The sequence below is a fragment of the Gasterosteus aculeatus genome, chromosome 8, assembly GCF_964276395.1.
Source record: "Gasterosteus aculeatus chromosome 8, fGasAcu3.hap1.1, whole genome shotgun sequence".
In the NCBI taxonomy this organism is placed as follows: Eukaryota; Metazoa; Chordata; class Actinopteri; order Perciformes; family Gasterosteidae; genus Gasterosteus; species Gasterosteus aculeatus.
The window spans coordinates 9,253,495-9,272,167 of NC_135695.1; the positions used below are offsets into that span (position 1 = coordinate 9,253,495).

General features: G+C 43.6%; 2 protein-coding genes across 3 annotated transcripts; one reads left to right on the forward strand and one right to left on the reverse strand.

Moving 5' to 3' along the window:
• Window positions 1-187: 187 nt before the first annotated feature.
• zmat3 (zinc finger, matrin-type 3) lies at window positions 188-12,960 on the forward strand. The gene is made up of 6 exons (XM_040183679.2): window positions 188-1,521; window positions 4,942-5,672; window positions 5,761-5,901; window positions 6,647-6,813; window positions 7,180-7,283; window positions 8,532-12,960. Exons 1-6 carry the CDS (start codon window positions 1,293-1,295, stop codon window positions 8,738-8,740), a joined length of 1,581 nt encoding a protein of 526 aa, XP_040039613.2. The 5' UTR covers window positions 188-1,292; the 3' UTR covers window positions 8,741-12,960.
• LOC120823574 (E3 ubiquitin-protein ligase RNF14) lies at window positions 7,928-18,216 on the reverse strand. 2 transcript variants are annotated; one of them, XM_078107932.1, is made up of 8 exons: window positions 17,758-18,216; window positions 17,322-17,452; window positions 16,542-17,237; window positions 16,335-16,413; window positions 15,888-16,082; window positions 15,567-15,739; window positions 15,288-15,458; window positions 7,928-8,662 (listed from the first exon to the last, which is right to left on the reverse strand). In XM_078107932.1, exons 1-7 carry the CDS (start codon window positions 18,146-18,148, stop codon window positions 15,327-15,329), a joined length of 1,797 nt encoding a protein of 598 aa, XP_077964058.1. In that variant the 5' UTR covers window positions 18,149-18,216; the 3' UTR covers window positions 7,928-8,662; window positions 15,288-15,326. The 2 variants fall into 2 exon arrangements, with proteins under 2 accessions (XP_077964058.1, XP_077964057.1); XM_078107931.1 differs by lacking the exon at window positions 7,928-8,662 and having other exon boundaries at window positions 13,595-15,458.
• Between the last annotated feature and the right edge of the window lie 457 nt (window positions 18,217-18,673).

Genomic DNA, 18,673 nt, shown 5'->3' on the forward strand with positions numbered 1-18,673 from the left:
CCTGAGCCTCCGGGTACCGCTTAATCCACACGGACACGGAGTCCGCTCGGCCCGCGGGTCGTGCGGGCGTATCGGTTGCGGACAAATATGCGCCAAAAGGTCCGGTCCGGCGGTCTCACGCTGAGGACGGAAGCGGCAGCCGGACCGCTGCTCGACCGGACGGGTTGGCTCGCTGCGGCAGTGCGGCCACGCTGTCTGTCCGCCCCCTCCTCTAACACACACACACACACACACACACACACACACACACACACACACACTGGACCCGGGTGTGCTGGGGAGAAAACATGTCACCTCGAAGAGGATTTAGATTTTATTTTTTTTATTGAATTAAAGAGTTACTAATGTCCTTTCATCCAAGTTCACAAATAGGGACGGCTAAAGGTTCTTGCACAGCAGCCCATCATTTGATAAAATAAGAAGATAAGATGGTCTGTAGAGTTGAGGAACGACAAATGCATTTACATGTATTAATAACAATGGCATTTAATCTTAATGTAGGTTTTGCATGACTTGTTCATCATACTGCTGGCTCTGTCTTTTTAATATACACAATAATGGCCGAAATGCTGCAAACTTAAACATGTATAGCAGTTATACATCATATCAGTATATATGGGGACATGTAAATATACACACACTTTAATAATAACCATGCATTCATGTATTGGGGAAGAACAACTGTGTCACCTCACAGCACACACAAATCATATTATGATCCTGTGATTTACAGCAATAATTCTATATTACAAACAAGTAATAATAGTGTCGTGTAATACAGTCAAATATTAGTAACACTACTAAGAACATATTTCAATAATCGTATATACGATTTTATCAATCTTATTGTTGATGATGTGATATGATATGATAATAAGAAGTATTTATCTAGTTTTCAATGCGTTAAATCGTTTTCATTTTTTGACACACATCTCCCTGGCTTTCTTCCCTGCAGAAATGAGCCTGATAAATAGATAACCACGGAGGACCAGGGTGCACTAGAGGTGTAACATACTTACACAACGCGTCATGATTGCCACCCTTGCAAATAAGCAGCGGTGGCATCGGAAATGGACTGTACCAAATAAACACGGTGGCACAGCCAGCCAGATCCTTGGCAGGCACGTGGCCTTTAAACATCTTTAGAACGTTTTTTCTCGACTTATAACGAGTAGGATTACACCCCGCGTGCTCCCACGCTGTGCAGTCAACACGCGACGCCGCTGCCTGACGCTTCGCACCTCTCTCTCCTCTTTGGGTTCCCCCTCCGCTGCGAGCCGGTGTCTCAGCGTATGGTAGAGACTTCCATCCTGTCTGGTCCCCCGGTTCTCTCTCTCTCTCTCTCTCTCTCTCTTTTTTTTCTGGAGAGAAGAAGTTGGCGAAGGGATGCGACTGCGATGATGGCGCTGCAGCTGGGGAACGGGGATGCGGCGTACTACCAGAGCGCGGATTACTGCAGAAATTACACCTCGCCGCCTGTCAGCTACTGTGAAAGCAGCCATTATCTCGCCCGTTTGCCAGGTAAGGAGAGGCTTACCATGCAGCCCCCCCCCCCCCTACTCCCCCTACTGCCTCTACTCTGACTGTCAGCAGTCTTATGCGCTAATGAGCAGGGATGGATAAATCCAGCCAGATGCATTTGTAGATGAGGAAGGTGGATGTAGAAACCGGCCGCTCTGGAGATGCTGTCATCGTCACAATGTCGTGTTGCACCGGCCGTCGTTCCGTTTCGCCCTATGGAGCACGCACGCTGCGAGGCAGAATGTGAGGTTGTCGAGGCGCTGGATTGATCTCTTGCAGTGTTAGGGAGCTCCAGGGAGGCTGTAGGTTTGTGCCGATGACTGACTGTAATATGAAACAGTGAACAGCTCCAGTGCAATGTTCACTTTCATCCATGGCAGTCAATCAAGTGGTTGTCAGCGAAGTGAAGAAATAGAAAGTAAATGGCTTTCTGCGTGGCTTGATCTGCACACATGATGATGGTGACATGTGGCAATTACGCAGTGAGAGTGCCTTTATTGCACCTGCACAGTCGATAATAACGCAGGCGTTTCTGTTGTTTTTAAGAGACTTGAGTGTCATACTGATCACATAGAAACAAGGTTAATCCAGATCTGTAGCACAAGATTTATCTAATCCGTATTCCTGCCACTGTAGAACTCATTGTAACTAATTCTAAGTAAACTGTATATTGCCAAAACATATGATTACGGTGAAACAGTTTTAAAGTGAAACATTTGGTAAACCTTCAATCATTTACAGTACGTCATAATAACTTTAAAGATCTAAACTTTTGCAGGATTTAATAAACAAATCTAAGGATATGTTTGCATTTTCTGTTTTATATCATTATCAATTGAAGAGCACTGGGTTTTCTATATCTATCTTTCTGCCAGAATAAACAAGTTTGACCTCTGGATTTAGTTGTCTTCTTATCAATTTAGTAACAGCTGCCTATCCGACTCTGTGACTGGTTCTCATAGGCTTTACCCCTCATTTCATGTTCATTCGAAGGAAAAAACATTTGAAAATTTAGTGTGACGGAGATATAAAAGTGGAAGGTCGTCTTTGTTGTAAAGGAACAGTAAGTAAATTACAGATGAGTGCAACATACTTGTGGTCTTTACTGCTTAATGCGTTTGTCTGGTGCCCTGCGAAGCAAATGGAATAAGTGCAGGAGGCATGTGCTTCTCATTGCTCCATAATTGATGTGACACAAGACAGTACGGCGAGAGAAAACTAGTAGAGAAAATAAAGACGTGGCCTATTTAGAGATTCTCAGTAGAGGACATGATATTAACAGACTGCAGGGAAGATGTTTTTTCATAGCGTGGTTCTAAAACCAAGAGATGTCATTCTCAAAAACATCTGACAAGTGATGAACTGACAAACAACTTGTACTGATGAACTGAGGTTCCCTTTTTCCATCTCTGAATGATTCTTTTGAGATGATCAGATCGATACCTCGCCACACGTATGACGGGTTGTCAACCTACTGATCATTGGAGCCTTCTGCTGCTGAAAGTCCATTCAGTTTTTGTCTTTGACTTGCTGCAGCGAGGTCTTTTGCGGCGCACATGCATATGTGCTGCAGCTCCGCAGAATGCGCTTCGTAGGCCTTCATCCATATCTGGGACAAGAGCTCGAAAGGTGACGTTGCCCTGCCCTCCTTCAAGCGAAGCAATGCCCACATGAAATCAGGAAGCAGCTTCACACAATGTAACGGGAGTTTAAAACGTAACGAGGCTGTGTTGTGAAAACCGTTGACACCAACATCTTCAAGCTTACCTCCCGTTCTGAGTGATATGCAGTTGGACCTCTCGATAGATGATATCATGCAAAGAAGTTCTGCTGCACTTTGTGTTAATGATGAGAACTGACAGTCTCAATCATGACATTTCTGCTGATTAGATTGAGATTGATGTGCAATGTTTGAAACTTGATTGGTGGATCTGGTTTCAGCTGGCCGTTACTAGTGATTGAGGAGGTGCCTAATTCAACCACATGGTTGACTCATTTAATGAATATTGTGAATATGTATTTGAAGTCAAAAATTCTCCATAATTATCCTATTATAATAATTTGTGGGCCATTTTACCCTTGAATTTCAATTTTGTATTCACATTTTTTAAAGCTGTCCAAGGATGGTTTCTGTGAAGGAACCTTGAGGTTCTGTTAGAAATGCTTTCCTTGGGCTGTCCTCTCACAACGACCGGGTCAAACTTATTTTGATGTTCATCACAAATTAGGAGCTGTTTGCCCATACCGGATAAACCCGAACGTCTTTCAATCGATACCTCCCCCAAAAAGCAAATGTAGACGCTTCATTCAGATGATATATTTAGATCTTATTATTTTCAGTGTATGCAACAGCTGCACACCATTATTTTATTAATGTGCAGGGAACTCATCCAGCAGCTATCAATGTCTCAGTTGACAGAACTCGAGCGAGGTCAGTGCCTTGTCCAGCATACCGTTCTCCTGAGCTCAGGGTGGACAGATGAGAGACAGGCAGACGGACCGACAGGACAGACGGACTCGACAGCAAACAGCAGTCGGAAACACAAACACCTCAGGACGTTATTTTGGGTCTATGAATCACTGCCTTTGAGCGTCCAATTGGATCATAGATAAAACCTTCCAGCGCAGTGAGATTTGACACAGCTGTTATTACTGACCCAACAATATATGTGTCTACACACACACACACACAGAAAATTGAGCATTAGAGCGGCACAAATGAACACAAACACAAATCTGCGTATGCTTTTCTTATTATAATGTTTTGTGTTTGATGCTTTCTTTATAAGTTCACCCTCATACTTATCACACACACACACACACACACACACACACACACACACAAACACATGCACTACGTCAGCGTGTTTGAACAGTCGCACTTCAGGGTGAGATCTCTTCTGATCAGCGAGGCTTGAGTATTTTTTATTGCCACTGTCTCTGTTTGTGTGTGTGCACAGGCATGTGCATGTAATGCCCCGTATGCATGACTGCAGGCGCCGCGGGATAAGCCTAATCTTTCTGATGCCCACTGGAGTGTGAAGCTTCTCTGTCCGAGAATGTGTTTCCATTCACGCATCTCTTTACATCTCCTCTGCCTCAGGCCTCAGAGAAAAAACATGTTCTTCTCTTAATGTAACTGTACATCGGATATTACATTTTTAACTGGGTTCCATCACAATGTCCTTGTGATGAATTGTTACGATATCCGATGCAAAGACAGGAAGCACCAACGTGGTAAACGAGCCAACCAAACTTGCAATGGCTAAAACTTTAAAATGTTCTGTTATTGCATGAAAACAGGGTTACAAATGTCAAAGCAACACCCCTTCCTCATCAACATTGCTACATTTCCTTGTAAGACATCATCGGACATCTGCTTCTGTCTAAACATAATGTAAATTCCCCTGTTGCCCACAGAAACAGAGACCATGTTGAAACCTCCCCTGAGTCTCTTCAGCCATCTCCAGCAACCTTTCCACCACATCGACTCTCTGCACCACCTGGGACCTCCGCCGATGGCGCCTACGCAGCCTCTCGGCCCGCCGCCTCTTGCCCCCGCTCAGGCGATTGGGCCCCCGATGATGGTTCCTACCCAGACTCTCGGCCCTCCCCACATGCCTGCTTCTCACGCATTAAGACATCCTCAGATTGCTCCGCCGCACAGCTTAGGACCCCCTCCGATGGCCCGAGCTCAGCCACTGGGTCCTCCACCTATGGCGCACACCTTGGGTCCCCCACCTGTAGATCACACACAAGCAATAGTGCCTCCCACCATGGACCTCATACAACAGTTGGGTCCTCCACCTCTGAGTTCTGCACAATCCCTGGTACCCCCACCTGGAATCTGCCGATTTCCCCTCCCTCCGAGGCCCTTGTCCTCCCCTTCTGCTCCCTGCCCAGATACTTCACACCTGCCCCCAATGCCTCCTAGACCGGCCATCATCCCGGCCTCCATGTCCTGCCTCCTCCCCGTCCCGCTCACTGGTCAGGGCGCCCCGGCCAGCGAGCGACCGCAGGATGAGGGTTCTCATCCTGGGACGGAGGAGCAGGAAGACTCCGCGGGGTTGGGCGAGCTGTGTAAACCCCTGTACTGTAAACTCTGCAACGTTACTCTCAACTCTGCTCAGCAGGCACAGGCTCACTACCAGGTCAGTTGAAACTGCACGTGTACAAAAGGTGTAAAACGTCAAGGTGTGTATACACGAACCCCAAATTCTTCCTGATTTGTCTGTCTAGGGAAAGAACCACAGCAAAAAGCTAAGAAATTTCTACGCTGGCAATCAGCAGCTTCCAGCCATCAGGAACCCAGAGGTCCTCGAGGCGACCGGCCAGACGTCCCTCTGCTCAGGATCAAACGACAGTGACGCAGGCAGGCAGGTCAGATACCAACGCTGCCAAACCTACCTAAGTGTTGCCCTTTTACCGTTGAGGGAGTGGGTGTACTGCTGCTGAAGTCTGCTGCTACAGGGAGATTCCCTCTGAGGAGGCGGTAATAACTTGCACAGTCACTCTGTTCCACTTCAATCTCACAGCATCCGCTCACCACTGAACAATGTACTAATTCAATTGAATGATTATGTAATACACATTGGTTCTAATTTTCCATTTGCTTACACCTAAATATGGCTGTAATCAATATCCGTGTATTGGGGGCCTAGATCCATGAATCTGCAGCTCCCATCGGTTTCACAGAACTTTATAGTAACTAGACACAGTCAGAGACTAGCTGATGGACATAGTGGCGTATTTAGCACATAAAGAGGCAGATAATTCCTTCAGGAGTTGGTGCGGAAAGGAAAACTGAGCGGAAGAGATCGTTAATATGGATTTACCTCAGGCGATAAGATACTCTAAATCTATAAAAGCTCTGAATTAGTTAGTTTAACATCTTTGCGGTACACACTTTAAAGGTTTGTTCCCAGCTTGTGGCCAAAAAAGATTCTCCCTGTTCATTGTTAAGTTTGAAGGAAACCATCAAGCAAACATAAGAGCAAATAACAGTTATATTGTATTATATGTACCTATTTGCATGAATGAAAGTTAATAGTTCTCAAAACTATTTTAAAAGCACTGTGTAGCGAACAGCATTGTATAAACTGCACCGCTTGTGCTGTGTCTGCAGGCGCAGTATAAGGGGGCGACCCGGGTTATCTTGGCCACAGAAAATGACTATTGTAAGCTGTGCGATGCCTCGTTCAGTTCGCTGGCCGTTGCACAGGCCCATTACCAGGGAAAGAACCATGCCAAGAAACTACGGCTCGCTGAGGCCCAACAGAACTCTAGTACCGTGTAGGTATAATTATAGAGACTTTTTTTTGCAGCAGCACACAGGTCTCATTTCTTTTCTTATTGTTTTTAGGATTTGTCTTGCAAATTCTTAGGACGCAAACACTGAATTAAAAGCAGCTCAGTAAAACATATGTAGTTAAATAATAAAGTTATATTTTGGCTTTAATGCTTTTTATTAGTGTAGATATTAAGTATTTGTCTTGAGATTTAAGTTACCCAGTTATTCCTGGGTAACTGAAGGACAAATCGGTTTTTTAATTTTTAATTACAAAACCCAGCAATCTAAACTAAACTCAACAATTAGAGTGTCTTAATCACCTTTTGATTTGAACCGAAGTAACTTGGACTTTGGTTCTCCTATTTCAGGGAGGGCAGCAATGAAACAGCCCCAAGAAGAAACAGGAACGATGGCAGTGAATACAGACTGGTGAAAAACCGCCGCAGTCCACAGATACCTGCTTGCATGCCAGGTAAAAACTTAACAATGAATGAAAAACAGGCTTAAAAGCAGACACCCACTGCTTAACTTCTAACTGGTACCGTTAAACCTTCATTAAAAACCAACAAGCTGCAGTATGATCTGTGTGTGTCGGTACACACATTTGTGTGTTTAAACAACTTGCAGCTGGACACAACCTTTTTAAAAGGAATGAAATATATAATATAATAACATATATGAATACACATGGAGTGAATGCGTGCGTGTGTCTGTGTGTTTGTGTGTGTGTGTGTGAAAACAGAAAAAAGATAACGTCATACATCTGCTGACGTTATAATACCGTCTCTATTGTGCCGCCGTCTCATTCATTCTCTTTGTCACACGCTAACAAACACACACACACACACACACACACACACACACACACATCAACAACATTTTGCTGACCCAGTCAGTTTTCATGATAAGCAAATCCCAAAATAGCCACACTCTCTCCTGCAGTTGCCTTCTTGCTGTTTTTTGTATGTCTCTTTATCTCCTCATTTTTCTGCTGTGTAAAAAAAAACACACACACACACACACACACACACACACAAACTGGCAATAGTCTTCTTCCAAGATCAACCTAGTTGTAATCCCAAATTGTGTATCTTAATCACACACATCAGTCACATATCAATTCTGAGATGATGGTTTATTCTGAAAATCATGTGGAAAACATGACTTAATACATTTGAATAACTGATTAATTTAGTAATTTATAGAGTATGGTACATTAAAGTCCCGCTCGGGCTGCACATTTCTGTCCAAACCCCTCTGACAAAAGTATAGCAGTGGTAGAATCAGTATGCTCACAGTGATATGTTAACATCCGGATGCATAGCAGGCACAATGCAGAGTACTTTTCTAATGCCAGCATGCTAAAATGAGCCAATTAGCGCTCAACACGAAGCAAAGCTGGGCCCAATGGGAATGTCAGTATAGTTCTGCAGGTATTTCAGAATGAACTAGGCTATATATTCTGACCTTATGGTTATACAGGGGAACACCAGGGTGGCTTCAGGTTGAGCCTCCACATTTTCCGTTACTGTGATTCCTCCAATAAAAGACGAAGATGTTGAGTATGTTAGTTCCCACCAAAGTAGTGGAGCGATTGACATGCTTCGCGTAAACTTAATACCTTTGGGTTTGGCACCGCTAACCTCATAAAACAAGCGCTCTTAAACCATATTCATTTTTCATATTCGTTGGGTTGTCTGTCCCGTCTTTCTCCCTCCAGGACCGTACTACAACCCCAGGCCGAGGCAGCGCATTCCCAGGGACCTGGCCATGTGTGTGACCCCCAGCGGACAGTTCTACTGCTCCATGTGCAACTGCGGGGCCGAGCAGGAGACGGACTTCCGGCAGCATCTGGAGAGCAAGCAGCACAAAGCAAAAGTGTCCGAGTTAAGATACCGCCACGAGATGGAGCACCTCGGCTACAGCTAAGAGAACAAGCGGGGAGGAGGGGGAGAGATCAAACAGAGATTACGGTAGAACAGAATGTGTGGAGAGACAAAGCGCAGAAAATCTAATACCAAGCTATGGTTGAAGGGCATATTTAGCAGAGGGATTAGCCCAAATTACCTCAAGATTTTGTTGTAATTCATTGGATATACGCTTAAACATTTAAATCCTAATATTTGACATAATGCTCTAATCGGATTCGATGGATTTATTTCATTTGGGTATTGTTCTTAAAATTCAGTCTGGATATTGAAGCAGATTGCAACAAGAGAACAGAGAACAGGACTATTAGGCAAGTAAGCACTTTTTGAGTAAAAAAAGTATTTATTTTTACCTTTACATTTACCTTTTTGACCCACTCCATGGGTTGTGTTCTGACTAATGGTAGAAGTAAATAAAGATGAATTGCATGTATTTCTTAAGCTTGTTAAGGCTGCAGGGAGATGACTAGTGATGCACGGAGGGGGAAAAACACTTTACACATCAAGAGAGAATGCAAAAAAGTGAAAAAAATATTGGTTGGTATGAATAAAAGGTAGAATAGAAGCAAACACTTGAAGCCGGAACAATTCATCCTCTAGAAACAGAATCAGTGACAACTAAGTTTGAGACCTGTTTCAACTCTTATGTTCAGTTTGAATGAGCCCTGCAGGGTTGTTTTTTTCTACAGGCCCTACAGAAGGAGTTCAGGGCCACTTACTGTAGTGGTCACGGAGCCACATATTCAACATCGTTCTAACCTTAAACAGGTCAGGAAATCCAAAGCGCTGTTTGCAAAGTTAAAAAAACAAAGCACAACAAACCAAATCATCCGGTCAGTGCTCATTAATCCGTTTGGTGTGTATGTGGCTGGAGGCTACACCCTGGCTGGCCTTCTTTGTGCCTTTGGTGAGAATTAGCCTAAAGAATAAACTTTGGCTAGCCATTTTGACACAATAGTGGAAAATAATCCGCAGTATTTCTAGATTTTGGGTCACCTCTTGTCTTGTGATCACAAATCACAGATGTTGTGTAAATATTCTCACTTAAATATCAATGTAAATATAGGAAAATATACATGAATACTATGGATCATTTGGTTTTTGTTAGCCTAGCCTATATTGTTAATACTTTAATCTATTTAATAATGATCAGGAATCTTGTATAAACTGTGCACTGTGCGTCTGAATGTCTACCCAGCAGCACTACACGTTGTGTGTGTGGACTTTATTGTTGGCCCTCTGCACCACTTTGACCGTCCACTTGATCAACGGTAAAGTCCTCTGGTATCATCCGCCCAGTTACAAGCTGCTAGTCTCATCCTTTGACGGCGCTGTAGGACCACGTGACGGAGGGCGCAGCCTAAATCTTTGTCTTCCCAACACACCCAAACTGGCACTGTGGTGAGAGGAAATGTGCAATCTAACTAATTTGAAAATTGCATAAAACAGTGTGCAGAGCCTCGTGATTGTTCCTGGTTGTGCGACGTATAATTTAATTCTCACAATCAATCTCGATTCCCACAGGACACATAACCGGGTTTTACCACAGTGTTAAGGAGGACAGACAGTTCAGGACAGATCTTTTTTTAGTGTTGTTAGGATTTTATTTTGTTTTTTCACCCTGTATGACCCAGGTACAGCTGTTTATCAGTTTGAAGCCCATCCCCAAAAGATCAGTTATGTAATCAGAACCAAATTAGATTTTCTGTTTTTAGCTTATTTGATTATCTGTTCCAGTTCTGTGCGACTGATCTGAATATCGTGCAATTACATAAATGTCTAAAGAATACAGTGACTACAATACAACTCCTGCTCTTTAAAACATATTTCTCGATGTGTGTGGCTTTAATCCTTTAAAAACAAAAAAACAAATTGTCCGTGCCTCAAAAGTCATTTTATGTAGCGGTTGAAGGGTTTTCCCATTTAGATTCTTATATATAGAGGGAGATCTGTCATTCAGAAGAGAAAAAACCCGTCCTTTTTCAATTCCAATTTGGTTTTCCATATTTGTATGCAGTGCGCGCACACACACACACTCACACTCACATAATAGAATCCGTGAAAGGACAGTTTGGGTCACGTCATCTGAAGTGTTATGAAGTGAAACACACTGGTTCAGTCGACTGTGTGGAGGCAGCTGTTCACATCTTTCACTTGTCTCTAGAGCACAACCGCACACAGATGAGGACATTCAGGAGAGAAGAACTGGAGGACAAAATGTTGTGGTGTTTAGGGATTCAACCACGTGAGCGAGGGTGAGATACAAATAGAAAACTATACGCCGGGCTGTTTTAATAGCCCGCTGTGCTGCACGGTTGAATAGAAATGGAACAAATGAGCTGATGAAAGCGCAGCTATAATGAAATCTGTGGGGGAGATAGAGCTCATCAAGGAGTTCTTCACATTGGACTGAGTTTCAGGCTGTTATTATCTCTCCTCCTCCTCCTATTAATAACACTCTTACCTTAAAGAACAGGCAGCATTACCTTTTTTTTAGGTTGACAAGCGCTCGCTCCAAAGAAGCTACGGAACACTGTGTAATAATAAGCAGCAGAGAATGGAGGAAACGTGATGGTAGGACACTATTAAACTACTAACAGCCATCACCAAAATAACCTTTAAGTCTGGAAACATTTTTCTGTTTCATTCCTGTCATGTACTGTATTTGGACTGGCTCTGGACCCCTTAAATCTAATTGAGACCCCTCGTCACAGGTTATGGCCTTTGTGTGCACAACCAAAGCATTTCCCCAAGTCATATTGTGTCATATTGTATATTACACTGGCAATGATTGATTTCATTGTTGTTAACCAATGCTGTTATCTAAATGCTGATGTGTATTGCACCGTATAAGTTGTATCTGGTTTATTTTTTGCATGATTAGGTCATACTTAATATTTGTAGAGATCTTGCTACTATGGAGAGAAACTGTGACAGCGAGAATGCTGTTTTCTGAGGTTTACATGTTTGGAAATGTCTGTAATGTTGTGCTGATTCTACTGAGGGGCATTGGAAAGAATCGTGATTTTGCACTGAATATAAAAGACATCTATGAAGAAAGGTATGGTACAATATGCTGTTTAGTTCAAGTGAAAACTTTGCTCCCACTGTCATTGTTTGCCTCTCAATAGTTTGTTTCCTAATGTTTACAAGGTGAGAAATTGGAGCTGTTATGGATGTGTATCATATTTATTGCACTGTTTGACTGATCAGGGCAGATTGGAAACACCGATGAGTTAGAGATTGATTGATTGATTGATTAAATTATTCATTATAAGCTTAGCTTAGGATATGGGCTCAGGAATGTTTTGCTGAGTCCCTCCAATGTGGAGGGATCGTAAATGTTTTTCTCTAATGACCAGCCGGGGGCAACGCCTCGGTGTCAGAAACATGCCCTATTTGATGAGAAAATGACCCAAGCCCACACTTAATTACCTCTTATTGTTGCACTGTACAAAGTGCAGCTATTTGGCGATCTCACAGTGAAACAAACTGCTCGAGTATTTGGCCAAAGTGGTACTTTAACTACTGAGAAAAGTGGCAAATGCATGGTGAAGAAGAGGGTTGGGGGTTAAAGCTGTAAATAGAACAAAGACATCCTTTAACTAGAGACAGCAACGCTAGCTATTTACCCCATCACTCCAGTCTTTATGCCAAGCTAAGCTAATCGCCTGCAGGCTACAGCTCCATACTAAGGGGGCGGACACGAGAGTGCTTCCTGATGGCCAGAAAGAGGATAGAACACGTCCCTAAAGGTTACACTGTTCCTTGAAAACTGAAAACTGTTTTCTTTTCCTGCATATATATATATATATATATATATATATATATGGATTACTAATGTTGTCACTCACTCACATTGGTGACACTTGTCTCACATGAGAGCACATGGATCCTGGTCTACAGACTCAGTCGGCCTTTTACACTAACAGAATTCAGGACCCCTCCCTTCCATCCACTGTCGGAGGGACCCAAAACACCCCGACGGCGCCCCCTGCAGTGTAGTATATATATATATATATATATATATATATATATATATATATATATATTCTGGTTCACCCTCTGTGAAAACCTCAGCACACTTTGAGTGCCTCTAATCAATGTTGCCAATATACCATTAACTGACTGACTGACTGGATGCCTGAATGACTGATGTACTGATATACTGAGGCTGTGTGTGTTTTCTGACAGATAAATAAAAGTCCAGATGACCAACAAGCTGCCTTGATGATTATTCCAGCAAGTGTGTGTTTTATGTGCTATGGAAGCATAGCTCTCAATATTTTAGTTTCTACTGTACTGATAGTCAAGCTTCACTCATTATATTACTCCTGCCACAAAAGCTGCTCCTGTGCCCTCGGTAGTTTGTTTGTTTTTCTCTGTCAGCAGGAAATCTCACAAATTGTATGAACAGATTGCCTGAAATATGTTGTACTGGCCTTGGGTTTCACTTTGGATTTTTGCCTTTGGATGCTTCCTTCTCTTATTTTCAAGTATGAAATTAGTGCTTGAATTTGGCAGGTCCTCACCAGTATGATTACTGGCACACTACTAGAATTACTGTATGAAGGTTCTAATGCTGTATATATTTGATTGGCAAAATGTGCCTAACTCCAAATAAAACCAGCAATATGAGGAAGCAAACATGTTCAGTTGATGTTTAGTAGCACAGCTGCTGGAAGAAAGCTTCAAATACAAAATCCTCTGTTTTATCAGGAGGACATCTAAAAAATGATTAGTACATCATGAAAATCCATTTATAATTATTATTGCATGTCATTTGTGGACTTTCTACTTTCACCAATATGGGTAGTTGCAAAAACACCAGTTGGAAAAAACACCGGATCCAGACTTTAGATTGGAAATCAAAGTTTCCCAGTGTTTAATAAGTGGAAGGCAGTTATTTATAATGTTCCCGCTACAGTAACTGTGTTTGCGGCAAGTTTCAAAGATATTGAAACTCCCAGTCAAGCTGACAATCCTATTTTTTAATTTATGTGCTTTGCTACTTTGAATTATAACTTTTTTTCATTTGTATTTATATTTCACATGATTCACAAAAAAAGAGATTGACAACCACTGACACATTCCAGCCACCTCCACCCTGCTGGGTCAGTACGGCAAACAGTTGTTTAGACATTTATGAGGAAGAGATGACCCCTCTGAGGAAACACAGACACACCGACACACACACAGACAGACACACAAAGAGAGACAGCAATAGAGAGGGCCGGTATATTTTGCCTCAATATGAAAGACAGCTGTAGATCTCCATGTCTCAGAAAGCGACAGTGTTCTTTGTTGTTCCAAATAGGCAGCTGCGAGGTCCCAATCAAGGGCCTTCGAATGTGTTCATATTGTGGACTTATGCCAAATATGTGCGTATAATCTGTAGAAGGTTCAAGAGTTGGAGGGTAAAATCTTTCCTAGCAGTCTTCGTAACGGACACCTAGAACCATAACCTTTTGACTGTGCTCAAACGCTGCTGGGATGTTACTTACTTGAATGATATTTGCTAAAAGAAAAAAGAAGACGACGTAAGAAGATAACGTAAGAAACAACAAAGTGCAATTTCATAAAATAAGCCGATCTACAACTTGCTATAGATAAGAGCCATTATAAGCACAATTTAAGTGCTACAATCTGTTAGTCTGTTTACTTTTACATTCTTGTTTTTCAGCACCCACTAATGGCCATGACACAGTAAGACTTGTGCTGTGATTTCATAAAGGTGCCATTTAGTTAGTATTGGTATGTCGTTTGGCTTTTTAAAAATGGATTGTGGCAAAATAATCTGTTGTGGAGAAAGCCCATTTATCCTGTATCATCTGTAGTGAAAGTTCCAAAGTAGTTTACCTTTGCTTACATACATCCACACATTTTGAAAAAAATACATTTTGAGACGGCTATTTATCTATTTCTAATTTATTTTCCGCTTTGAGAAGTAAGTATAAATCAACGTATTAACAATGCTGCAATCTTGTAGATTTATATCTTAGTACTTTTTCCACTACTAGCAGTTTCAAACAGTGTTGAAATGACAACTATTATTTGATGTTCCACATCATTATTGTGTCATTCATACCAATTGCATATTTTTCTTTCTTAAAATCAGCATTCATGAGCATTGACAAGCATTTGTTAAAAGCGCTATTACAAATCAAACTGAACTGATCACAGCAAACCCGTGCAACATTCATTTAATTCATCCTCTCCGTGTCTGGCAGTGGCTGGCGGTGCGACTAACTGAAGGTGGTTGAGCTCTTTTTTACATCCTAACTGCAGCGTAAACACAGGTTTAAGTAATCCTATTATTAATGTGTCTCTAGGTGGTATTTAGTCCCGGTGATGTGAATGCTGGCTCACTTGAATGCCACACTTAAGCAATAAGGTACGAGATGCTGTACTTCATCTTCCAATAATGTGACAGTTCGGGGGTGTTGTTAGGCCTGTCAGTCTCAACCATGCTGGATTTCATCTACCCGTATTATAATTAGCAAAATGGGACCATAATTCATTTTTTAATTGATAAAACCTCTTCTTACCCTTAAATAACATGTGAAAATGGCAGCCGTGAAAAGGGCCTATTGGTACTGTGAGCATTCACTGTTGTCAAAGTGTTTTCCTGCCTGATATGTTGGCAGTCTGGTGAGGCAGATCCAGCAGAACCGCTGTCCGCAGTGAGTGCACGTCATCATGTTACATCCGCCGTTCTTCTGCAACCCACAAAGCAACAACAAACAACAAACAATTACCAAAGACACGGTGCCCTGGAACCGTCTGTATGTGTGGAGACGAGCGCTACTGGCCGAAGAATTGAATACCTCTATTTTCCAGAAGCAGTGGGGGCACTTCTTGCTGTTGCAGGAAATCCAGTCCTCACTCAGGCACTCCCCGACGGTGCCCTGCATTACAGCGCGGCCATACCTTTTCTCCAGGAGGCGCTGCCTCTTCTTACTGCCACTGGTATAGTCTTCCCACAGCCCCATCAACCCCGCTGAGACACAAACAGAGCACTGCTTCAGATTGGTTGGTTTTTTTAAGTACCTTTCCTTTCCTCTTCTCACTCCACTACAATTATTTGACAGCTTTAGTTACTAGTTACTTTTGCAAATGAAGTGGAGGAAACAAGCATATACTTGAACCTTGTGACTGCGGCAGGTCCGCCTCGGCTTCCTGTATTTCTGTAATCCTCTTTTTCGGACAGCCCTCTGTTCCGTGGTAGTTCTTCCTGCAGGTGACGCAGAAGGCAAAGCTGCACACGGAGCACTGGGCTGCAGCGCCGGATCTCTCAAAAATGACGGCCGAGCCACAAACACGTCGAGGACAGTACACCACGTCTACGAGGATGAGAGGGAAGAAGACACCTGAGCGGAGACCCCTCCATGAACCCAATGCATAAGGTAAGTAGTTTCAATCAACAAGTGTATCAATCATACACCTACAGTATATACCCCAGCAGTGACCAATGACTGGAAATCTGTAGAATTATTGGACTTGGGAAATTGCTATATTTTAACCTACAGCCATCCTGATGCACAAAGGTTTTGAATAAATCCGCAACTTAACAAGAATATATGGGAAAGAAATACCAGCCATGCAGTCCAGAGTGGATTGTAGCAGAAGACGATCATAGCGACTGAACAGATCTTCCCCTACCAGACACCTAACCTACCACACAAGAGAGCAATCCGTTGAATGATGTTGGTAATGTATGCATGCGGTGGTGGAAAATCAACTCTGAACCTTTTTCTCTCACACTGTGCTGTTCACCGCAAAGAAGTCGATCGGGGCCGTACCTGTGCAGGTGATGGGGTGGCAGCGCAGTCCGCCTCAGGACAGGTCACACCCTTGACGTTGCCCTCGGTTATCCGGAGCTCGCAGAACTTGGCGAGGCAGGTCCTGCAGAAGATGTGGCCACACTCGGGCAACTGGACGCAGTCGGAACCGAGGAAGCCCGCGAGACACACGCCGCAGTCAAACACCGTGGCTGAGAACGCTCTCTGCGTCCGAGCCGCGTTCCAGATCAGGAGCCGGGACAAGAGGGTCTGTGACGGAGTCAGAGGAAGACCAGAGCCCGGCTCTGAGGAGCCAGGGGGAAGTAGCGACCAGGCTGCCGCGCCCCCGTCCTTTGAGAAATCGTCCAGGTCACTTTGATCTGACGCATACTGGAGATGCTTTGAGGCGCCTGCCACTGTGGACGGATCGTTGTTCCCAGAGGTCCGGAGGGTCCGCTCAGCCTCCATCGAGTCCGCGACGCCCCGGTCTGAGGTTGAAGGAACCTCTGAGGATGCTGCGACTTCTGACAGTGGAGCATTTATTGAGTCCTGGCCATCGTACAGGGTGCCGGGTTCATCGGAGGGGAGCTCCAGCACGGAATGGACGTCCAGGAACCTGAGGGTATCTTCTTTAAGAAACTGCACCCAGGAGAAGAGCACCACAGCGCCACCAGTGGCCTGGTAGAGATCGGTTAGCTGAGCAGCCAGTGCGGAGAGCTGTGGGAGGTGAGGGCAGTGTTATCTTTATTAACCGTCATTTCTTTCCCCCTTAGTGCCCCCAGGCGGGCTTCTACTGATTACCTGTGTGTCTGTCAGCCAGCTGCAGGTGAGGGAGAAGGAGGGAGCCGAGGAGGACGGGTAGTCCTGCGGCAGTTCAAAGGTCAGAAGCAAAGGCGGAAGGAACGATAGCTGGTACTGCCTCAGTGATTCACCTTCGAAAGAAATAAAAACAATATCCCAACATGACAAAAGTATGTTAAATATTCAAGAGCATTTAGAAACCTGCCTGGTTTACATTTACCAAGCTTTCACGCAGCCTTGTATGAACACAAAAATTAACTTAAATATTTCTTTCACATTTTACTGTATACTGTACATAGAACCATTGTTAAAATCTTGATTACCTGCATTTTGCGTACTTTTTGTTCAGTAATAATTGTCATTCCTGGCGCATTGTGTGTACAGTTAACGCGCATGCGTCCATGTCAATAAGAACACAACGCGTCTCCTCCTTTACCTTCTTTCAGGACCGCGGTGAAGTCTGCAGGGACCTCTACGGACACTCGGATCTCTCCGGCTGATTTGGATTCATCCCGGACGAACTCGTCCGAATCAAAGATACTGTTAAGGGCGAGCAGCTCGTCCTCCTGCTCCTGCGTGTCCGCGTCCATAGCTCCTGCCAAAACACGCTCCACCCCCCGCCGGGCCAGGTGCTTTTCCCCCCCGGCTCCAAACAACCCGAACAGGTCGCCTGGTGAAATGTTGCTACATGCTCGTTCCGCCCTGTTTGTTGGCCCCGCCCCTGTTGACTCACGCCTGAATGACGCAATACGCGGGACGCTGCAGCAACCTCTCCCTGCAGATGCTGTGCACATCAGTTTATTTACACACACAGTGGACGTCAACATGTCCTACACCTTAGGACACTTTTACCGCAATTCATCACTTTGTCGTCACTTTGTCACTTCTCTGTTACTTGTTCGTTAGTGCACTTTATGCTCGATATTTTTCTTTTTAACTTTTTAATATTTAAAATGTTTAACTTTATTCCCTTGTTTTATACTAACCCATAGCCTTAGCCTTATTCTACTAACCCATTGCATTAGCATTTCATTCTACTTTATTTTATTACTTGTGCACTGTTGTCTTGTCTGTCTACTGTCGTGCACCAACCGCCAAGACAAATTCCTTGTATGTTTGACATATTTTGGCAAATAAATGTTTCCTGATTCCTGATTCCTGATGAGTTCCCACGAGATTATCTGGAGACTGACATACAAAAACGTCTTGACAATCCGCTGACCTGACACACAATGTATCACTGCTCAGAGAGCACAGACTCTCTGTCAGGACGAGACATCAAGTACCATTAAGTGTGACTCAGCAGTCACGTTGAAACAATAACATCAGCACACACACACACACACACACAC